The sequence below is a fragment of the Chlamydotis macqueenii genome, chromosome 5 (assembly GCF_036417535.1).
Source record: "Chlamydotis macqueenii isolate bChlMac1 chromosome 5, bChlMac1.mat, whole genome shotgun sequence".
NCBI lineage: Eukaryota > Metazoa > Chordata > Aves > Otidiformes > Otididae > Chlamydotis > Chlamydotis macqueenii.
The window spans coordinates 14,332,535-14,356,609 of NC_141560.1; the positions used below are offsets into that span (position 1 = coordinate 14,332,535).

The 24,075-nt window shown below is 46.3% G+C and overlaps 1 protein-coding gene across 4 annotated transcripts in view; it reads left to right on the forward strand.

Moving 5' to 3' along the window:
* BCL11B (BCL11 transcription factor B) overlaps positions 1 to 24,075 on the forward strand; it is a 96,175-nt gene that overhangs the window by 1,237 nt on the left and 70,863 nt on the right. For 2 of the 4 annotated variants that reach the window (XM_086748985.1, XM_086748987.1), the window contains exon 2: positions 12,651 to 13,019. In XM_086748985.1, coding sequence (XP_086605111.1) covers positions 12,651 to 13,019 — 369 coding nt within the window. The remainder of the gene's footprint in view (positions 1 to 12,650; positions 13,020 to 24,075) is intronic. The other 2 variants (XM_086748986.1, XM_086748988.1) reach the window with 1 other exon arrangement.

Below are 24,075 nucleotides of genomic sequence, written 5' to 3' on the forward strand. Positions count from 1 at the left end.
GGCTCGGGTGCCGGGGCAGGAGTGGAGGCTTCACTTTGCCGGAGCTCCCATTGTGAAATGAAAACACACACGTAACCCCCCACCCCCCAGAAATATAAAACAGGGAAAGATAAAGCGAGGGGAGGGAAGGAGGCCCCCCCCCCCCCCAACTCCAGCATCACCCCTCCTCCCCGTTCCCACCCCCAAAGCCCCGGGAGAGGGGCGAGCGGCAGCAGCCGGAGCCGGGGGCCGGTCCCCGCGCCGGCCGCCCCGCGCCGCTCCTCCGCCGCTCCCGTCCCCGCGGGGCTTCTGCCGCGGGGGGAGTGGGGGGACTGGAGTGAGGGGGGAGCGGCTCTCGGGGCGCGGGACCCCCGCACCCCTGCTGCTCCCCGCTGCTCCGCCGCCACCGGAGCACGAGGCGGGGGACGGTGGGAGGGAGTCCTCATTTCCCTCCTTTAGCATCGGACCCGTTTGGGGCGGGGGCTGGTAGAAAATGCCCGGCGCGCCGAGGGGAGGTTTGGGGGCTGCGGAGGCGGGGATGGGGCCCCTTACCCCCCCGTGATGGCCGGCCGGACACCCCCCCCGCCCCCCCCCAAGACGAGTCCGCAAGTTGCGGTGCTGCGGAGGGGAGGCGGCGCGCGAGGAGCCGGCCCGGGGCTGAGCCTGAGCCGCGGCGGATCCGAATATTTATGTTGAGATTTTAAAGAATTTAAATAAATAAATAAAATATTCCCCCGGCTTCTCTCCCCTCCCCTGAAAGCCAAGAATAGGAGCCATCTGCCAGGAGCATTTGGTGCTTGCGAGCTCCTCTCTTTCTTTGTTACCGGTGATAAATTTCTGTTTCTAAGATTTCCTTGGGAATCGTGAGAGATATGTGTATATAATTTTTCCACCTCCTGTGAGATTTTTTTTTCTTTTTGTAGTGAAGGGTTGTGGGGGGACGGTTTGGGTCCCGAAATTTCAATTTCTTTCGCTCTGTCTTTCCTTTTTTTTTTTTTTTTCGGCGTGCGCCTTTATTTTTTAACCCGTTCCTCCCCGCCCCCCCCAGCCCATCAGCTGGTGGAACACAAATGAAGATGCATCTGGTATTCAGCTCTTTCTAGGGGGTTTGTTTTTAATTCATTGTTATTTTGGAGCCAGATTTGCACCACCATAAAAGGTGGATATCCCCCCCCCCACTCCCTCCCCTTCGTTAATTGCATTTTTGTTTTTAACCATCCGTTTTGGAAAATGCGTTTCCCTTTTTGTGGGTGTCTTCTTAATATTTTTTTCCCTTTTTGGGGTTTTTACATTTTTTTATATATAAAAAAAGCATCAATAACCCCTCTAAATCGCCCTGTGCAATTTCTCCCACTTCTTTTCTGTCTCAGTTACAGGAGATGTGGGGTGTTAAAAGGGGGGTGTGCGGAAAATCTGGTTTGTTCTACACGTCTGAATTTGTTTAAAGGGGGTGAAACATTTCTTTTCTCGCTACTGTTGCTGCTGGGGGTGGGGGGGAGGTGGGGTGGAGAAGAGAGCCAGGTAGGTTTGTTCTTCCAATTTGATCTCCTTTTCCGATCGCTTTACTCGAAAGTAAATAATGAGGCAGGAGAGCATTAAAAGGTGCCGAGGAGCTGCGTGTACAATGGGTTTAGCGGGCAGGCTGGGGAGGAATGGAGAGCAAAGCTTCCCTCCCTCCCTTCTTGTATTTATCTATCTGTCCATCCTGAGGAAACTGGCGGAGAAATCAGGCTGCATACTGAACAGTGGCAGAAAAAAAAAAAAAAAAAGGTATCCAGGGGAGGAGGGGGTGGGAGCCGGGGTGGGGGTGGCTGGGGTTGGGGAGCAGGAAGCGCAGGGATTTCAGAGAACAGCCGCGGAGCCTCAGCTGCAGGCTTGGGCGGGGGTGTGTGTGTGGGGGAAGGTTCGCAGTCCCCTCACTCCTCGGGAAGGTGTCATTCGGGGGAGAAAAGCAGCCGGGGAGAGTGTCCTCTGCAAGGGGGAGTTTGGAAAGTAACGGGCAATGGAATGGGAAACCAAAACACTTCAACAAAATAAAGCCAACCCCGAGCCAAACCCCCAAAGCTGGGAGGAATCGATACTGGTTCCTGAAATCTTGCATTTCTGTCAGGATAACTTGGGCTTTTTTCCTCTCTCTCTCCCTTTTTGGCATCTGTCAGGAGAGTTGCATTTCAGGATGGATTGGAGGTCTGTGCCAGGCAAGGAAAGAGAGATTGAGGGGGGAGAGAGAGAAGGAGAAGGGTTTTCTGACACCGCTCAGCTGGAGTTTATTGGGTTTCATGCTCTTGGTGTTCAGAGAAACGTTTAGATCTTGCGTGTAAGACAAACAAACAAACAGACACAAAAAGCAGAGAGGCTGCAGTGTAGTTGTGCTCCAGAGTTGCAGCCTCTGGTGAGCACCGTGGTCCCTCGGACTGTAAACCCCAGTGGCCTGCTTGTCCTTGCCAGGGTGGCCTGGGCAGCCCTGGAATGGGTGCATGTGCGGGACAGAAAGAGGGGGGAACACATGGAGAGAAAGGAGCAGCTCTGGATCCTTCTTCAGTGGTGATGGACAGAACAAACTTGGTAGCCGAGCTCACGTAAACGGGTGGACAAAGCAAAAGAGGTGATTATGTAGAGAAGAGGAGGCTGAGCTGTTGAGCTGCTCTGTGCAAAGAAACGTTATTTTGGTTTGATTCAAATTGCCGATTTTCCAGCTTAAGATCTTTTTTTTTTTTTTTTTAACTCGAGAAATCTGTTTTCAAACTAGACCTGCATTTTGCATTTGGAGGAAATGTGAAAGGCGAAAGCATGTGAAAAGCTCGCTGGTAGCAGTTTTGCAGAAGGCGGCAAAGCAAGAAAATTTCTGTAGAACAGCAGTAAAGATTAGGAGGGAAAGGCACAGTAAAATAATACAATTCCAGGTAGAGAGCCAGGTTTCTCAAGGAGACTCTTCAATACCTGGTCAACAGGTTCCCTAGGAAGAGTAATAATTTCCTTTATCACTTCGTCTTTGTACATAGTAATTAAAAACATTTTTTAAAAACCCTACAATTTTTTTTTTGCATGTCAAATGCTTCAAGGAGCTGCTTTTAAAATGCATTTAGATTTAGTGCAGTTAATGCACTTTTTCCTACAGAAGAAAACCCACACCAATACAATAAACTCTTAATACAAAGAGAACATAAGTTGTGACCGAAGAATTAAAGAGGAAATTATTATTATTTCGCAGATGGCTGACTTTTTTTTTTTTTTTAATACCTGCATAGTTGTGCACAGAAAAGCTTAACGTTCTTTTAAAAGATGTTACATGTGTTCGCTTTAAATAGGACAGGAAAAAAAAAAAGGTTTTGTGCTGTTGACTTCCAGGTTGCCTTTCATTTGAATATATTTGTATTGGCCTTCAAGATTAAAAAAGAATACTGTCACATTTTCATAGTTTCTGGTCTTGTAAAATATTTTTTAACAACTGGCGCAGGGTAACTAGATTGCAGACCTAGGTTGTTCTATCCTTTTTGGTTGATGTGCTCAGTGGCTTAAATAGACGTACAGCGGGTGAGAAATCACTTTGCATTTTTTTTTTGCTGGTCGGCAGATGCAGAGCATATTTTGTCAGGCTTATTTAAATGTTGAGAAATAAAAGTCTTCAAGATTTTACAACCTGGCTGCCTTTAATAGGAATGGTGGGAGCCTTTGTGTTGTGCAAAATGTACGATTCCCTGCAGAACAAGGGGTTGTCTTGTGGCATATTTGACAATAATTACGACTTAAAGGAGTGTGTGCTGGTAGAAGTAGTAGAAATTATTGATATCAGTTACCGACTTCAGCTGACACCTCTTCAGCTGCTCTTCCCAGGGCTGAGCTTGCTGCTAGCAAATCTTGCTTTAAAAATGCCTCGCACAAGATCTTCGCTTCTCTTCCACTTTCCCACCTGGGTTGCTTCGCGCTCTATGTTGTTCGGTGACGGAAAATACATTCCAAAATAAACTTTCCTGGCTTTTTTTTTTTTTTTTTTTTCCCTCCCCACTTGCCTCGCAAGCCAGCCTTGTGGCCCCGGCTGCGAGTGGCGAGCTCTGACGACTAGGGGGAGCTCATAGCCTGTATGATGGCAGGGCTGGCTCCGGCTTGGGATGCTCTGCCCCAGGAAATCACAGCCTCAGCTCAGCCAGTTTACCTTGCTGCAAAATGTTTCCAGTGTAAAGTTGTAGTATTGATTTTCATGCGAAGATCTAGCTAGCGCTAGCTGAGAGGGGCTGCGAGGGAGACAAATCTATTTTTAGCTAAATCGCTGATTTAATTGACTCGGGTGGACAGGAGTTTTAAATTGAAATTAGTTTTTAACAATGCCTTTTATTGTCAACGTGCAATGTTTAAATTATCAATTTGTTGTTGTCGGATAGTGATTGGGGTAATGATACCTGTACATGAAGGAGTTTCCGGGGGGGGGGGAACCCACAGAGATCCGTTTGTTTGTTCCAGTGAATGTAAAAACACAGAGCGAGGAAGCTAGGTTCTAGGAGAAGGTGTGTACAGCAATAAAGCAGACATACACGTACATAATTTGGCATTGATTACATGTCAGAAAGCCACATGTACCCCTGCCGAGAGGATCTGATATTAGATAGTTTGCCGTACTTTGATCCTTAGGTCCTTATAGCAAAAAATCTGCAGTCCCTGCAAATGAAAATAAGCATCTTTTTCCTACAGAAATAAACACAAAATCATATCTCTCATGTAGAAGTTGCTGCTGAGCAGCTCACAGGCAGCTCCGCTGGGCTTGTGCTGCTCTCTGCTGCAGTCGGCTTGCGCGTTGTGGACGGACTTTAGTGGGACGCTTTCTTGCCCAAACATATAATTTCATGGTGTACCCACGGGAAGCTTTGATCAGTGGATGCTTATTTCACTCAGCCTGAGAAATTTGTCAAGTTATGGGATTGTTAACATAGCACAAATGTAGTCTTATTTTTAGGGTGCAATATGTGGATGGAGGTTATCCCGTGACAGGAAAGCACGCTTTATTTTAACCTGAAAGAGAAGTAAATGAGGTCAGACAAAAGATCAGGGCTGTCACCACCTGTACAAAAACCCTTCACTCTTGGGTAGAGAGGGCCAGCAATTTATCTGATGATTTCTCTACTTCATTTAATATTTGAATTGAGCGAGTTGGAAGCATATAGAGAGCAGCCAGCTCATTTGACTGAGCGGTAAGCTGAAGAGCACAGCGGCTGGGCCGCTGCTGATGCTAGTGTTCCCCAGCCACGGGGAAAGTCTTCCCTTCTCCCCTCCTGAAACCTCAGACTTTGCCGACTGTGGCTTTCCTTCCATTCCACGACTGTTAACTTTTACTAAGAGAAACAACGATCTCCTTCTCCTCCTCCCTGTCACCGCTGCCCACCCAGCCTATGCACACCCACGCTCCCCTTCCTCCCGCTCCGTCCTCTGCCTCCCAGCTGTCCCACTCCCCCAGGTCGAAGCCTGGTGAAAAAGTCTCCCTGTGGAGACCTGCTACCCCCAAATGGCTCTCTGCCTCCTTGCCAGAGCATTTCCTTCTTTTTGGTTGCAGTTCGGTTTCTCCAGGGCTGTGTTGCAGTTGTTCATTGAATTTGGTCTCCCCTCGGTAGCCTCCAGAAAAAGCACAGGGAAAAATAAAACGGGGGCTGGGGGTTACTGCCTGCTTTAAAGTTAGCAATACTGTAAAAGCGCTTGGTGAAGCATCAGCATTGGCTGTAGACAGATTTATATATATGTATCTTTTTAACGAGGGAGGGAAAAGACATCAATAACTGCGTGCATTGATAAATGTGTGATTCATTCAGCTGCTCTTACTACAGCACCTTCCTCTCTTGTGTTTATCTACTTTCTTAAAATGTATCTGGGCAGGCTGCACACCGTTCCTCAGCACCCACGGTTACAGCCTCAGAGGCAGCTGTGTGTTCAGCTTCTGAACATCAGTTAAATTTGCTTACTGTCTGCTCTCCCTCCCAAAAAGCTGTTGCCTGCTCTGTACTGTAGACCCTTGCTGGAGCTTTAAGTAGCAGTTTCTCTTTTTTTTTTTCCTTCTTTTTTTTTTTTTTTTTTTTCCCAAGGAATATATAAAAAATGCCTAAAGCAGGCTATTTGAAAACAAATTAAAGCAGAAGGACACACTTCATGCGTTGCAGGCACACGTCAGTAGAAGGAGGTTAGAAGAATATCATCATTTTACTGGCAAAAGTGACACCAGATCGGGGATTTGATTAATGGTGCAGCATTCTCAGAGACTTAGTTGTGTATTTTTGACATATGTAAGTCTTTCGTGTAGTTGCCTCAGTGCAAGAAATTCCTTTTTTTTTTTTTTCCTTCTTTTTTTTTTTCCTGGAGCAGCTGATAATTTGTGTGTGTGCTGGATATGCCCAAGGTACTTTCCAAAGACTAAGCACTAGGCAGCATAGTATAAAAAAGGAATCCAAAGTTAAGGGAGAGGGGAAAAAACACACTGGTTTACTTAACTTTTTTATGACCCCTTTTACTAAGCCACTGGAAGAAGCCATAAATTCGCTGAATGTTATAATGAATATGCTTCAATGAAAGTAAGAAAAAAGGCTTAAGAAAATTGTATATGAGCAACAGTGTGCCATACACAATTGAGGAACACAGTCTCTTTTGAGCCTGATATTTAAGAAGAGAACAGAGCTGTTGTGTGCTTAATACATGTTCAAAACTAATTACTTAATTTTGGTCATGCCTTTTAAATCCTTGGGTAAGAATCCGTGCTTCCAATATCCTTTTCTACACCAGTTCAAAGCCTGTACCCAAATACTGCTCCTTCTCCTTTTGTGGCACCGAGCGCTCCTTTCTCTCCTTGGTTGTTGTTTAGTTTTAAATAAAACAAATGTATTCACTGGGGAACAAAGAATGCTTTTATATCACATCATCACATCCCATTTTATCTGTGGAGATTTACAGCTCCTGCAGTCTATAGAAGAGCCTATGCATTTTACGCTTTCAAAAGCAGTAAATATATTTTTATGAATGTATAGTTTACTTAAGGGGAGCCACGCCACTCCCTTCTTTAGCACTGTACATCGTTTCTGATGAAATAACATCTGACAAGTGGTGGAGATTTGTGCGGATCCTTGGATATTCTTGGCTTTTGTTCCCTTTGGGTCTGGCGTGGTTATTGTGCCGTTTTCCTTCATCTTTTCCCTAAACCCTGATGCGGGTCCCAGCTCTTTGTGGTGGTTCTGGGGGCTTGCTCCGCCTCAGGTGCGTACTGGGGGTTGAAGCGCTTGCTGAGAGATGCGGGCAACTTCTGCCAAAGGTGCCCGGTACTGGTAGCTGCAGGAAGGGTCCTCTCACTCCCAGCTCTGCAGGGGCGGGGGGGGGGGGGGGGGGGCTTTGCCGAGGAGCGCAGCCAGTTCTTTTCCCCATGCTCCCGGTGGGGTGGCAGCGGTGACTGGACGGCGGCGACCGGACGGCGGCGGCTCGGCAGCTGCAGCGGGGCCAGCGCGACCGGTTGTTGGCCGCCGCTCCCGCTCTCACCGCCTTTGTGCTCCTGGCAGATGCCTGGGAATTGCTGGGAAAGCGAGGAAGATCTGCGGGCCTTGGCATCTCTGGGCCCTCAAGTTGCTTCTTTTGGCCAACTCAGCCTCACACTTTTGTTTTTTTTTTTTTTTTTTTAAAATACAACATACTCCAACAATTGTTTTACAGTGCTCGGAAAAATTAAAAACTGATGGGAGATAAGCGGTGCCTGGTGCCGCTGAGTGTGATGCTGATGCAATGTGTAGGCATAAGCTCAACTCTGCACCTTGCAGCTGCGGGGAGCTGCGGGGAGGCTCTGGAAACAGGTTATTGATAAACTTTGGCGGCGAGGAGCCACGGCACCCGCTTTGAGCAGCGTTAGTCTTTGTGCAGCGCGGATCCTGACACCGATCTCGGCGATAACCCAGCTAGAGAGCGTGTGATCTGAGCTATTTCCGTTAAGCATGTTGATGTTACAGTAAATGTGACATGTGGGTGTTGATTGAAGGGACATCGTTTTCAGGCCTGCTTTGGGCCAACACCCTGAAGAGCGAGTCACTTCTTTGTGCTCACTCCCAAACTAGGCTGAGCTCTTTCTGGATGTGCCTTCAAGACAGCAGCAACTGTGTGCGGAGAACAGCGTGCTTGGCATGCTGCGGCACGCTTGCGGGCGGCTTCCCGTGCCTGGGTGCCAGATGCCGTGACCCACGGCAGATCCCAGGCAGCTCCAGCTTGTCCCAGAGATGAGTGACCCCTGAGGTAGCCTGTGCTCCATCGCCCAGCTGGGCACAAGGGCAGGTAGCGGCTGTGGTGGGGTGCTGGGGTAAGCAGGGCACCCACCCACCATCTGTGGCAAAGGCACTGGCAGTGCTTTCCTTAATACCCCCCCGCCCCTCCCCATTATCGTTTTGTGCAGAAGCTGACTGTAGAAGAGAGGTTTCACACGCAACACTTTGGCCCGGCACCAAACCATTCCCTCTTCCCCCTTTCTTTGCCTCCTTTTGACACTGTGGGATGGGAAAAATAAGGACGAGAATAGGCTGGCAACTTTGAGATCCCTTCTTACCTTGGTTCTGAAGTTCAACAAAATGGCAAGAAAATAAATTACTGCTGCTGGGACGCAGCCTCACCAAAATCCTGTAAACAAGCATCTACAGTTCTGTCCTTTGAGGCCTTGGAAATGATTTTTAGTAACACAGTACTGTTAATGGGTATGATTTTGAGACATCTGACAGTCAGAAAGTAGTTAGCATGTGCATTCGCTTTAGCAGTGGGCATGAGAGTATTGTTTGCATGAGGCACATATGCTCTAATGATGTCACCACGCTGAAGTAGGAGCGCTGGTAGTTTTGCGACAGTGCCTGTATGGAATTAACGAGTTTGTCCACTGTATTTTGGTCTGGTAGGCAGCCAGAGTGCTTGGAGATGCTGCTTAGAGTGCATCCAGCAAGTGTAACGCTTTTCAAAGTAAAACAAATGATTTAGATTGTCCAGTTGCATTAACCTCATGAAGCCATCGGCTAACAACAGCGTCACTCATGTCCTCATAGATCACCTGTCCCCGACTCTCTGTGGTCCCTTGGCAGGCACTACCGAGGCAATCCTCATCAGAGGAATCTCTGGGTGCAGGGAAAATGCTGGGCACACCTTAACACACCTGGAAGAACCAGGGCACGAGTCCTGGCTGGAAATAGTTCGTTTGCATTTTTTTTCCCTTTTCCCACGTAAGGGAGATGAGATGTTTTCCATTCTCCTTTTCCGTGTGGCTTCTCCTTCTTAAAATAAAATAAAATAAAATAAAATAAAATAAAATAAATACTCATGAGGAAACACCCTCCTTCCCCCAAACTCAGCTACCAACAAACAGCAATAAAACCACAGAGTTAAATTCAAATAATGTGAAGCGACTCATTTGAAACCCACAGACACAAGTGGAGTCAGAACTTTAGATTGAGACTGGCCTAAATTGCCCCGTTGGTATTAAAGGACTCCTTAAACAGCCTAAGATCTTGGCTGTTGTATTAACCAGGCATGACCCGATGCGTTATGGGCTGGACTTGCAGGCTTTTTTCTCTTTTCCTTTGTGGGTTTTAAATCTCTCCTGTAATGTTACTTGAATGTAGGTTTTTAATGGCTTAATTGAGTTGTCAATAGGAAGCCTTTTCTTTTTTTTTTTTTATTCAGAGTAAAAAAAAAATGCAAATTGACATGGATAAAATGCATTTGAAGATCTATTCAGTATTTTGTTTTTCATTCTTTTATGTCTGTTTTCCACGTCCCGAATAAGGGGATGTAATATAGCCTCTGCATTGTTGGGTGTACGGCTAGCCTCATGCTTGGTGATTTATTAAGCTTAAATCAGAAATAGAGTCAAGCAAAAAAAAATCTTTTGATAGTTTGAAACCCAATTACTACTGATAATGAGGGCTCGGCGTACCAGGAAAACGAAAAAAAAGCTGATTTTTGGTAATGCAATGACTGCCAAAATATGAAGGAATACCAGATGTTATTTTAAAAAAGTGCCATTGCAGAGTCCTTGGAAAGAGAGAGTGAGCGAGTGCAAGTGAATAGGCATATGTGGATTTAACTAATATTCAAACGAAGTGTAGAACTGAAAAGAAAGAATTCGCAACAGTTTAGCTGTTCAAACCTCCTTCATGTTTCCGCAGACGCCTGGTCAGGACCCTTATCAAAAGCAGCAGTTTTGCTTCGTTTTCTGAAGAACGCAATTTAAATCGCAGGCAAAAAATAAGAAACTCTCACATCAAAAAGATAGTAAAGTTGAGATCTGTGCTTTTCTTTTTATTTGTTATATATATATATATAAATGCCAAAATTTAACCTTTGTAATTTGAGAGAGAGACTTTAATCGGAAGCCTTACATGAATGTTAGGTGAAAGCAGTAACAAGCATTTTTCCCCTCCGCCACCTTTTTTCCTTATAATCCTTGGTCTGTTACTGTTTTCATGTTGTCTTTTCCAGCTCTTTGTCCCATCTCCTGCGTGTGTCTCTGCGTGCCTGTGTGCGCCTCTCTGTGTGTGGGGTTTTTTTTTAATATTTTGACACTCTGCTCCCCCTTAATAGGAATTCTTCCTAGAAATAACGCGCACATTTCTAAAGGACCCTTTTCACAGTCCTTTTCTTTTGGCTTTAAAATGATGTATATGTAATTGGTAATTAAAGGTGCAAGCTCTCTTCAATATAAACAATATTGCTCAATGTTAGATCATTAAAGGGAACCGCAGCACTAAATAATTACCTTTTGCATCGTGACACACTGTTTGCAGGCATCCGCTCCCTTCCCAGCAGTCCCTGTTCAGTGCGGGGTTATGGTTACATTTTCACTAAGGCAAGGAGGCATCTTTTCATGATATAAATTGGTGAATTAATTACCTAGTATTGTCTTCAAGCTCCTTTTAAACTTAGATTAAGGCGGAAAAGGTAATGAATGGTTTTCAGGAGAAGCATTGTGCTGTGTATTTGGTAAGCTTGGTGTGAGTTAGGAAACCGAAGCCTTCTCGTGCCTGTCGTCTGCTCCAGCAGCACGGTCCGTGCTCGGACACATCTCTGGGGTCCCCGTCCTTCTCCTGCTGCCGCTGGTGCTGCTGCTGCTCTCCTCCTTGCTTTAGTGAACTCTAATGCAACTGGGAATACAGCTGGTAGACCAATCAATTGCTTATTCTGGAAGGGAAAAATGGGGGCGATTCTTTTTCTAAAGTGCCTTTTTCAAGACTTTGCCATTTTTATTGCCAGGTAACACATTTCAGCTTCTACCTCTTGTCCCTTTCCTATGTGGGTTTTTGGCAATTTGGTGAAAAGTGGGACCAAACTCCTTTTGTTTTTGGCCAGAAGGAGAATCCAGATCTGGATTATAACATCTGTTTATCTCAACCTCACTTCTTTTAGATATTTGTGTGACTTACTTTCCCCAGAAAATCCATAAGCAAACCGCTCAGGCTAATAGAGAACATTTTTCCTCCTATTCCTTTAATCCTGATTCGATTAGAGGTCTTGCTTGCTGATTTACATACTGTTAGTTCCTCTGTTTTGTTCAGCCCAAATCCTACAGTCCTTGCAGAGGCAAAACAGCCTTAGGCAAAAGTCAGTGGAAATTTTGCCCGAGTAAAGACCAAGGTTTGTATGATTTGGCAGTTACACGGCAGAACAAGAGAAAACAAACCAAAAAACACGTTTTGCCCCAGAAATAGATTGTGATCCGTAATTATTTTATAATGTAAGAATTATCTTCAAAATACCCATTAAAAATGCACTGTGTTTTATCAATTGTGAAATGAGAAGCTACTTATTTCTTAGAAACTGATGCAGGTCACTCAGAAATGCTTTCCCAGTCTTTGGGGGTAATGGTATGAAATCCGTCAGGTCTGTGGACAAGATTTAAACAAAAAACTTTTATTCACCTATAGAGCAACGGCACGGGTATTTGACATCAAGAAAACAAGTGGAAGATCTCGGGCTCAGCCAATATTCCAGTATGTTAAATAAGTGTCTCATTCTCTTTCCCACTGTACGCACTTCTGAAACCCCTTAACTCCTCATGAGACCGTATCCTGCTTACCTTACTCTTGCAAACAATTTGCTGTAATTCGTGCTGACGGGTGGTCGTTTAACCTTGCCGGTATCATTGCAACGGGACAAGGTGGTACTAATTTTGTATGCCACATGGAGCCTGATCCTGCTTGTTCGGAGCATGCAAGCACTTTTTCCCCCCTCTCTCTCAAGCAGGAGGAGAGGTTCGGGTACATAAGCTTTGCTGGATGGGGCCTTGGCCAGATGGCTGGGAGATGCGGTGGGAATGAGAAGGTGGAATAAAAAGAGAGGAACTATTTCAGAAAGTGACTCGGGGCTCGAACGTTTGCAAAATGGATCTTTGCTGATATCCTGGCAGCGCTGGCAGCAGTGGGAAGGAGCTGTCAGGAGAGCTATGCCAGGTCAGCCTTTCCATTTTGTTTCAGGCAGGCTTGGTTGCAAAATATGTTGAAATCATTCTGGGAGAGCGGAAAAGCTGAAAAATAAAAGAAAGATCTAATCAAGCTTGGCTTCTTTCGGGGCGGGGGGGAGGGTGGAAGCTGGGCCTCTCGTGATGCATCCTTCAGAGTCTGTGAACATTCAAAGCAATCTCTTTCTCTTCTCCCCTCGCCCCTTTCCTCTTTCTCCTTGTCCATGTAAAGCAGAGGCTGACCATGTGGAACCGGCACTCGCCGACGAGGATGAGAGCCTGGCAATAGCAGAGCCGGGCGGCATCAGCATCGCCGCAGGCGGGACAGACCCCGACTTGTTAACCTGTGGACAGTGTCAGATGAACTTCCCGCTGGGAGACATCTTGGTTTTTATAGAGCACAAGAGAAAACAGTGCAATGGCACTGGTGGTGCCTGCTATGAAAAGAGCATGGATAAGAGCAGCCCTCCCCCCTCCTCACGCGCCGAGCTCAGGAAAGTGTCAGAGCCAGTGGAAATCGGGATCCAAGTCACACCCGATGAAGAAGACCGTCTTCTCACGCCTACAAAAGGAATTTGCCCCAAGCAGGAGAACATTGCAGGTACAGCATGTTTTACACTCAATCAACTGCCTAGGTAATCTTTTAACGAGGGCCCTTTAGAAAGTGCCATGAAACAGAGGCTTCAGTAACAGGTCTTTATAGGAGCCATCGGTTTGGAGGATCCTCACGGCCCTGCAGGGCTCAGCAGGGCTGTCCAGCTGTCCACTCTGTGTTTAATTCCATGTAGGTCTCTACACAGGGCCAGCTCCTGGAGAGAGGGGACTCTCAGTCCTCCGGGAGAGCCAAGGGGCAGCCTGTACATGTAGGAAAAAGCAGAAGGCTGGAGTTAGAAACCATTTCAAGAGAGTCTTTAAGCAGGTAGCAGTGGTTGATGGATAGGGGACTTTGGTGAGATGCTCTGTTCAGTCCAGTTCAGACACCCTTCGTAACATGCAGACCTGCTAGGAAGGACCAAATCCCAACCCCAATGAAGTCAGTGGAAAAGTCCTCTTCCCACTGACCGCAGTGGGAAGAGGATTTGATTGCAAGGGGAGAAAGCAAGGGTTCATTAAGTCCTTGCTTATTCCTTCTGCTGGGGTAGATGTCAGCTTCCTGGTCTGTGTTGCTGCCTGGCCATCTGTCCTAGGTCTCTGCAGATGGTGGGAGTTGGGTGGGTGACACCTCCATTCACAAGCAGGACCCAAATGGGGCTTTGGAAAGAGGAGACAAGAGTACAGGCTGGCCTGGGCAAGCAAATTGCAGGCATTTTTTTTTTCTAAAACTCTCGGATGCGGTGCAGTTAACATTTACTCAGCAGATGTTCCCCCGGCTCAGAGGTGGGCAGGCGGGTGCTGGTATCCACCTGGGTGAGCTGCTCTGCAGTGGTTTCTGCAGAGCACCCGGCGTGGGGCCGCTTCCGTCGCGCAGGGTGTTTCTCTGCTCTGCAGTGGTGTGTCGTTCCTCTGCAGTGGTGAAAGGAAGGCTCTGCTCCCTGCTAGTGAGTAGGGGTTTTGTGTTACACAGCAGGATCTCCCCTCAAACAGGCCTTTTTTTGTTCAAATTGACTGTATCCCACACCAAAAACCTGTGGCAATTTGTCTTTGCTGCCACTATCCCAATTTCTCTAGGAATTGTCCTATGGGATTAGATCTGATGGTCCAGGATCCTGCCTGTAGTAGAGATGTTCCCACAAGGGGATCCCCAGAAGACTTGTGAGAAGCTTCTATCTTTACAATTGAAGCATAAGAGATTCCCGCTTTCAGCATTGGAGGTCTCTGGGTCAGTCCCCAACATCTCTGACGGGCTTGGCCATCACATAAATGAGGATGTGGGCTTTGAACTGCTGAAGCCTTCAGATCTTCAGATGATTCTGCCTCTTAGGAGATGGCATTTGCCACCCATTGACTACCTTGTTGTCTTTTAGGAACCCTTTTCGGGTGCAGGCACCATCTTGGCATGGGGCAGCTGGTAGCTTTGGGGGCATTAGCAGTGGCAGCCTGTGCTGCAGTGTTGTAAGCAACCCTACTGTAAGACTCGACCCCCCCCACTTTCCTCCTCTTCTTTCAGCTTTCCTCGTCCTTCTGCAGTTGTGAATGCATTTCTTGGCAGAGATGACTACGTCATGGTGTAGCAGCTTTGAGGGCTAGGTTTTCTTCCCGTTCAGTAGAAGCAGAAGAGAAGTATTCAGGACCTTCTCCCCGAGTCCGCTGAAGGGCTTCTGAATGGTGCTGAGCACTCGCAAAAGCTGTTGATCTCTGTGCGAGCTGATGGTGCTCAGCCCCTTGCAGAGGGTGCCCAATGCTCAGTAAGGTTGATCCAGCAGACCTTTGCTGTACTTGCAGTCCAGATCTCACCTCTGACTAATCTGTGCCCAAGTTCAGTCCGTAGTGAAAGAGCTTAATGGTTACACCCAGCGCAGAGGGTGCTGCTCCATCCCAGCTTCTGGGGGTCAGCATCAAAGTAACTAACACTTTTGCCATAGAGAAAATCTGCTGGGAGAAGTGGTGAAGGGGATGTTCACATGTGGAAAAGGCATTACATTTTTTTTTTTAAAGCCAATCTGGAGCACCTAATCTCCTTCAGACTAAACTGAATATCAAATGAAAATATGTAGGAAAGATTTTGAATTGAGAAAAATAAAAGGGTTTATCATTTGATTGGCATTTTCTCAGCAGTGCACGGAGATAGGGACATCCACTAAACAGTGCAGTAATAATGCTTTCTCAATTAGGAGCCCAGCTCCAAGATAAAAAAGTGCAGTGTCCTTCCATATTTTTTTTTAATAGCAACGGATAGTTTTCAATAGTAGGATAAAAGCCTCACATTACAGCCATGGAGGGTAGCCATGAAAAACCCACAGAAGTCATTCACTGGAAAGGCTTTAGTGGGATATACCAAACCCCTTATTTATATTTCAATAGAAAGGCTTTCTGCATTAGCCAAGAAAATCAGAATCTGCATTTAACATTAAAGGTATTTCCCAGTGAGCGGCTGTAGAGCATTGTTGTTAGATTTGTTAAAAAAAGAGACTAAATACGATTTCATAAAAGGGAAACTTAATCTCTAAGGCAGCTTTCTCCCACCCCGCCACCCCCTCCCTTTATTTTTTTATTTTTTTTGTAATAATGCAACAGCCTACAGTATTTTTACTTTATATGTGACGAAAGATATTCTTAGCCTTTCTGTACTGCGACAGGAAGAATGAATTTCTTTATTCCACCAAGAAATATGTAAAATAATCCCTTAGAAGTATGGGGAGATATGTTTGTTCAAAGCATTTAAAATGTTATTTTAATCAAAGGCACAAAACACTCTACATGCTGTGTCAGCTAAAGGAGACCATTACATTTTAACAGCAAATCATGCTCTTTTCCCCCCTTCTAGCCAGCCCCCCCCCACTTTGAAACTAACTTTTTTTTTTTTATTAAATAAAAAGGCGAAAAAGATTAAAGAATGAAAAAAACTTCAGTGGCTCAAATGTATAAAGTAATTTAATATGGTGGAAGCATTAATTATTTTAGCTTAATTGAATTCTGAGGACTGCAGTAGTTGCATTTTTGTAGACAAGCTCTGTTTATTATTTCTTTGTGTAGATTAACAGTAAAGGAAACATAGATAACTTTCCGTTATTTATTGTAAAATAAATGTGTCAATTCATGTGTAAAGCAAGCTGTTCAAAGATAATTGAGTCTTTATATTTGAAGAAGGAAACCAGAAATCACCCACTTGCCACTCTGGCTCCCTGAAATATGCTGCTGCCGCTGCTGCCCTCAAATAGGTTTCAGCTCCTCTCCTTGATCTTGTGTTATTTTTGTAGACCTTCTTATTTGATTGAAATGATTTGTATGTCCCTCTGCGGTGTGACTAAGCTGCCAAACCTTACAGCTTCCCCTGGTTGAGTGTAGGGAGGGTATGTCAGCGCTGAGCTTGGCTCTGCCATTGCACCTCTCTTTCCTCTGGGTGTGAGGATGCTGGGATGCAGCACTGCACTGAGCTTTCACCCTGGCACAGGGTGCTCTGGTGTCCTTCTATCTTTGTTTTTACCTTTCTTTCTTTCTCGATAACTCCACTTGCTGTGATCACTGAATGACTCTTGACCACATAACAGACCCTGTGCCGCTTCGAGGGAGGCAGGGAGACCTCAGGAATCTGCAAGAATTTGCATGCATACAGTGCAGATCTCCAACTGACATTTCTAGAGACAAAGGCAACTTTATCTCCGCAATCAGCTTTTAAAAACCTTTGGGTAATGAAGTCGATCATCTTTCCCAGACTAGTAACTTGCAAATCCACACTTTTCAAGGCGCTTTTACTGAGTTACCACTGTATGTGTTAGTTGGCACTCAGAGGGCGTGACTTGCTTAGGAGCAGTTTGTCCTGTAAAGTTCTTTTTTTTTTTTTCAGATTGGCTGACCTGTTTGAAAATCAGTTCTGCCTCTTGTACAGAAGGTGTGATAGTATCAAATAGATGTACCAGATTGTCATACAGCAAAGCACAGTCAGGCCAATGACTTGGCTAGGAGTTATCAGTCACTGCTTCTTTCACTTCACCACTGGCAGGTATTTTGGAAAAAAATAGACCACTGTTGTATTTTATACCTCTTCTTATCTTTCATATTTATCAGATCTTGGGCATAAGCAGGTGACTTGTCCTGGCTGAGGAAGGCCCTGGGGAGGTGGCTTCCACTGTCCTTTAACTGATGGTATCTCCTGCCCTCACCACCCTGCTGGGCTCGTGGGCCACCAGGCTGTTCAGCACAGCTCTCTGCAACTATCCAGATTAAAGAAAAAGTACCAGTCATCTTGTTTTTAGTGCTGGATGGTTTCAGAGAGCTCTGGCAGAGGAGGGAGCCTTGGTGGGGCAGGCACCACTTGGACCAGACCTTTCCCAGGTTCACTGGCTGGTCTGCATGCTTTGGGCAGCATACTCTTGCAGACAGAGAACCGCACCAGCAGCAGAGGTTCATGAAGACAGCATAGTTAATTTCTGCAAGACAGTGCTAGGAAAGGGGAAGGGGTTGATTGGAATTCCTTCTTCATCCCATCCTGATCGTCAGTGTTGGGCTCCATACATTATGTACTTGAACTAGATGTGCATCGTGAAAAAAGGCTCCCTGTCAGAGGCAGGATTTAACTGCAACCCCTGCTCCATGAATGTTCATTTCAGGCTTTTGAATGGTAAAACTGCCAGTGAGAGAAACTAAATAACTCGCATGTGCTGGAAGCCAGAGATAAACACCGCCGCAGGTTGCCATGAAATAGGCTATTTGATATATTTAGAATTGTTATTTTTCTCCAAATTAAGATTAGTTAAATCCATGTGTGTTGTGTGAGTGATTGTTAACTCAATGGCATGGATTATCCTTTTTTCAAATCATGACAGCTAATTATTATTGCTGTCTACCCTGAGACATTCACTTACAATGTACCATTATGGACCCGTGCACCCATATTAACTGTAGGACTCAGACAGCCATCGTGATGCCTTCACACGTGAGGGGATGGAAACACGAACTAAAACAACCTGAGGCCCGTGGCAGCGATGTCAGGCAGGTTGGAAAGAGGTGTCCAAAGCAGTGCTAAGCCGGCATGGGGCATGGAGGCTGCCCCCTTCCTTAGGCCACCATGGCACCAAGTCCTGCTGCCAGCACCTCCCCAGGGCCGTGGGTCTTGCCGGAGAGACTTGTCAAAGCCAGGCCAGGAAAAATGCTACACGAGGAAGAAGAGGCTTCCAGAAGCGTGTGGTAACAGAGCCTGAGAATCTTGTGTTGCAGCTGAAATCCTTTCCATGAGGCTTTTCCAGGCTTGTTTCTTTCCTCACTTCTGCCAGGCTTTTCCTGAGTGCAGAGGAGTTACCTGGCCTCCTCCTCCTCCTTTGCAGCTTCACCAGGTATTTAGCAATGTGTTTAGCTAATTAGTGCGGCTGGGCAGCGTGAGGGACACACAGGGAAGGTGCTGGCCACAGCTCTGCTGAGAGCAGGGCTAACAAGCAATCCTCCCCGCCGGGACCTCGGCTGAGGTCCTGACTTGGATCGCTGGGGAGAAAAACAAGCTGGGCTATCTCACCCAGGGACCTGCTGGCACCCGGGGCAGGGCAGGGGAGCCTGGCTCTCCTCGGGGGAACATGGCACCCGCAGCCCACGGGAGGGGCTTGCCACGGCAGCTGCCCTCCCCGGCTCGCTGCGGCTTCAAGCATGACGAGGGGCTGCGGAAATACTGATGGTTTAAAATTTGAAGGCTGCCAGTGAGGCCAGGTGGAGACCAGAGTGGGGCTCTCCAGGGGAACATGATCACCTCTTCGGGGAATCCTAAGGGGGGTGGCTTGGAGGGTGCCAGGGGTGGCTTGGCAGTCCCCTGTTGTCAGTGCAGCCCCAGGTCAGCAGGGAGGGATGGCAGGGCTGCGGCCACAGTGTCTGCTGCCAAGGCAGCGGTGAGCAGCCTGCTAATCTCGGCAAGAGTTAAAGGTGAAAAACCTGCCGATTGCAAAATCCTTTCTTCCCCTTGCTTGAACTCCACCACACCCATGGGGCTCGGCTCCAGCGCCCTCTGCTCAGCCCTGGCCGGGGGCCACCAGCCACCCTCTCCCCGCCGCCATCTCAGCTTGTGCCCCACCATGTCCTGCTTGGGGTCCGGCCTGCCAGGCAGCAAGGCTTTCCTGGCATCTGCTAGACTCAAGTGTAAAATTAATCACAGGGGATTATTATGCCCTCGATTCTCCTTGACGATTTTAGCTTTTTGTTTTGTTCCTCTCACCATCCTGTTTTTCAAAGTTATTTTCTGCGCCCTGTGTGTGGTTAGCTGGATTCTCACGAGGCCGGGATGGTGGGTGAAGGAGTGGTGGGGGGTCCGGCTCGCTCTACTCCACCCTGATTTCACCTGGGGTAACTCCCCTGAAACTGGCAGTGCCATGCTGGATCGCAAGGTTGGGCATGCTGGGTGGCGCAAGCGGGGACCTGTCCCCGAATGCACAGGGTGCCGAATTGCAAACAGGAGCTCACTGCTGTTATTTTCTCTCTCTCTAATCTCTCTTATTTATACTCATCTTCGGTTTTACATGTGACAACGCTAGGTAAAACCTTTTCGACAGAAGTGCCATTTTGCAAGCTGATGAAAGGGGATTTAAGAAGGTCATTCCATACACATGGCCAGAGTCTTCTCGCTCCGGGGTGGATGCGTATCAGGAGTCACTCTTTAAGAGCTAAACTTGCTTGTTTGCATCAGGTTGGCACTGCCGTTACCCTCTTTTAATTCAGTGGAAGGACTCTGGACTTACTCAGAGGTAGAGCCCAGTCAAAATGTCACCCAGCGAAGCAGTTTTTTGCCTTTATTTGGGCTGTCTTGTGAAATTACTTGAGCCATGTGTGGGAGACCAGAAACCATGTGTATTTCTCAGATTATTATTAGCATGGAAAGATTGGTAGATTTTTTTAGACGACACTAATGGTAAGTGATGAAAAAGCACTGGTCAGCCAGTCATTACTCATTTTTCTAGACAACTTTGCAGGCAACTGTTAGGAGCAAAGTAAAAGTAGTGCCCAACCATCCTGCAGGCTGCTTTGGCATTTGTGTCAATACTCCACCAAGCACAAGCCTACTGCGACTAATAGCAATAGGCTTGTGCTTGGTCGAGTATTGACTGCAAGAAAGGAGTTTGTTTGCATTCGCAGGGGAATTTTGCACTGGGATGTTGCAGAATGAATGCTGGTTGCGTGGAAGTACTATGAAGCAGAAAAGCTCCCATATAGATAGAAGAAAATGCTGTTCCTCTCGTGCAGTGAATAAATACATAAAGGCACAGAAGTGGTTCCTTTGCTTCAGAAGGACAGAAGTGCTGCTACAGCATAAGGGAGCCTCCCTTCATGTCTTTTCCATAGATTGTTTTTCTTTCTCAGCCCATGTTTGAACTGTGCTGCCTATACACACAGTGACCAAATCGACTGTGACATAAAGGTTGAACCTTTCTAGGTTTTTTTTTTTTTTTGAGATTGGGACATTTTTCTATCATAACTGGAGAAAAAAAAAAAGACATGTGAAGTAATCATACTTTTTTGTACAAGAAAGGCTTGGATTTCTGTGTCATGTCACATAACTTCAAAGGGCATAGATTTGGGGCTGAGTTTCAGCGCTGGCTTTGGTGTCCCAGTGGGAAGACGGAAGCCTGGAGGGTAAGAAATAGAGGAGGGAGGGCAGGTATAGAAATAAAACTGTGTTTCTCAGTGGACAACCCTGGAAGCCTGGAGAAACTGGGTAGCTCTCGGCTTGGGAGATGCATGTGCTCACTCTGGTGACAGCATCCTTTTCAGCATGGTTCCTTCTCCCTGTTCCCTCCCACCCTCCACACGGTAATTGGTGGGCTGTGCAGTATAAATGTTACAAAAAAAAAAAAAGGGAAGAAGAAAAAGTGGGTGGGTGGGGTATCTAGGGATTTGGTGTCTAAGCTCAGGAGTTAAGCCGGAAATCCCAGAGATGTAATGAAAACAAAACGGACTTTTCACTCGCGCTGTGGCATTCTGGCAGTGAGAACGCTTTCGTGAGCCAATGTTTTCATTGTAGGTTTTCTCGAGAGAAGTAGTGGAAACGAATCGTTAACCCCTTAACAGGAACAAATGTGGTTGCTGCAGCAGGGAGAGGCGAGCCGTTTTGGCTCCTAGTTGCCGTGCTGGAGAGCTTGGGGGTGTGTGTATGTTTGTGTGCAGTGGGGAAGGTGGGGTAGATACTGCTTGTAAGGAGTTTAATAATCTTAATGGCAGATGTGAAGTGGTTACTTAGCGGTTGTTGTTTTTTCCTCTTTGCGTGTATGTCTCTGCAGAAAGATTCGAGCACGATCAATGCAAACCACTGTTCAGCCCAACAGCTCTTAAACTCGCTCTTTCTCCTGGAATTTGGTAGCGTATTTCTTGAGCGAGAAAAGGGGCACATTTCTCACTGGTCCCTCAGCAGGGTCATAAAAGCTGCAGATGGAAAAGACCTACCAAGTAGCAGATCCCAGTTTTCTTGGAAAGTGGAAGCACAGGATGCGTGGCTGTCACAGGCGTGTTACGTACACAGCTTTAAATGTCCGGCAGCCTTGGACGGCGTTCAGCCGTACAGGAGTAAGCCCCTTCATTAAAAACAAGGGAGCTTGAGGAGGAAGGGAGGTGGGAGTGATTAATCTAATTTACCTTAACAGCCACTTTTGCTGAAGAGATTGTGTATCCCTGTCCTCCACACTCTGATTAGGCTGCATTTTATCTCAATATTTTATTTCACCTTTTGATCACGGCTGGCACTTACTGTATTTCTCTCTCCACTCTCTCATTAGGGTATTTTATCTGCACGTATTCTTACAGGCAGTATAGAGCATCAGCCCCCTGCTCTAGCTAAAGAGCATCTTGGAAGAGCAATTAAAATCATTATACACCTTCTTCCAGCTGCCCTAGATCCTCTGCTCCAGCCCTTGCATGCAGGTTGAGGGACTCTTGGTGCTGTGCAGACTTTGGACGTAATTGCATAGCTGCGGCAAGGGGCTGCGTCTCTGCAGCTGACCTTGCTCAGCGTGTCTGGCCTCTGAATAGATGTTTGCCTTCTTTCTTCTCACTTTGACAGCTCCCCCTCTCCGCACTCCAGCCCCTCACTCTGCCCCAGCCCACTCCTTGTCTGCTCACGCTGGGAAAGCAGCGCGGCAGAGAGGGATTTGTGCCTGAAACTGCCTTGGCAAGGAGCAGAGGCTGAGGAGAACGTTGGTTCTTCCCCGCACCCCTGTTTGAAGCACGGAAAAATAAGAAAGGAGAGAGATGCTGCTGAATAAATGATGGTTCTGCATGTCTTTTATACCACACTGCTTTCGTAATGGTCATTTAAAGAAGGTGGAGTGGTGGGGGAGGAGAGAACAAGACGAGACTGCAGACAGGGATTAAACAGCCCTCTTCTTTTTTAAAGACATTTATTATTTTCAGAGTCAAACCTGTAGCCAGCTAATATAACTCTAAAAGTCTCCTTTGAATTATTGGCAAGGCACTCTGAAGTCTTCTATTATAGCTGATGTACTTGTGCGCAGGCAAAATCCAGATTTGAATTTAGCACTTACTTGTTTTATTTTCTTTATTAAACCAACTCCTGGCTCATTTTTTCCTTTCAATACCCGCTTTTCGTTTCCCGTTTTCTAGAGTGCCCTATTACTAGCTCATAAAAAGAGTTAGAAACTGAAGAGAAGTTTCCTGCGCAGAAGGAATTCTTTTTTTTGGCCTTTTTTTTTTTTTTTTTTGCCCCTATGGCTTGGCCTGGAGCCAACCTGTCTTTCAACAAGTAGAGAGCCATTCCAAGTTGAAATTTATAGAGCAGAGTCCAGGTTCAAGGGCTGAAGCCCGCCAACAGCTCCAGCCTCTTTGTTACTGATTAATTCTGCAAGCGGTTCAGCTGGTTTGCTCACTTCTGCCTGTTCTTCGCAGCACTGCAGCGCTTCCCAGCCCGCTGCCGCTGCTTCCCTTTCCCCTGCCTTTCGGCAGTGCTTTCACCCATCACTGTACAGCATCCCCCTCACTGTACAGCATCCTCCTGAAATTTATTTTAACCTCATGCAGTCCAAGCTGCACTGAGTTGACTTTACAGTAAAATTATTAAAAAATTCTTTCCCTCCACTTTTTTTTTCTCTCTTTTTTTTCCCCCGTTTTTTTCCCTACAGCTAATTTTAAATGTCTGGAGCTTCCTATTTCACTTCAGCTCATATTAACGATTACTTCTTGGCATCGTTTGGAACCCAAGTTCCCAGGTTTTAATTAATTTACTCGAACACATGCAGTGGGGCAAAATAGTTTCTTTCAGCTTTACCTGAAAAGGATGTTTCCCATCTCAGCGAGGGGGTTTCCCTCGCGGAGAGATTTGAAAGGCAGAAGTTTTCAAGTGGTCTCATTGTGGGGCCCCACAAGAGTGAGTGTGGGAGGTGAGGGGGAGAAAGAGCAGGAAATAAAAAGGAGAAAAAAAGACCAACAAGAGTTTGGGAAAGTACCTTGATGGTACCAGGATGGTCCCAATCCTGCAACAAACTAGATGTCAAAGCATAACCTGATTGACGTCAATGGAGGTTTTGCCATTGGCTTTAGTCAAGGCAGGATTTTGTCCTTCGCCTGCACCGAGCTGTAGGTATGCCAGCAGTCCCCTTGCAGGCAGCGGGATTACTGATGTGCACAAAGTTAAGCATGTCTGTAAGTGTTGGCAGGATTAAGATCTGTGCTGGTATTTTCAGACCAAGTGAAATGCATGTGGGAGGTTTTTAAAGAAGAAAGTGTATGGGAGTTTTAAAAAAAGGAGAGTATAGCCGAGCCTGCCATTTTTAAGTGCCTTGGGGAAAAACCTGAGTTGCTATTAAAAATATCAGAGGACTAATGTGTTACTAATTGTGACACAATTAACTTCTTAAAAGTATTCGATTGTGAGTCCCAAGAAAATAAAAAAGATGGGGATGAATAGCTAGAAATTCAGGCCTGCCTTTCAGTTTGAACATTTCTTTTTTATTAACTAGAAATAAAAGCAAGCCTAGAGGATCACTTTACCCTGCCTCTTGGCTACTCTGCTCCTGGAAGCCTACTTTTGAGTAGGTTATTTAAAGAATTAAAAAAGGACAACAATAAAGAAAAGAAGC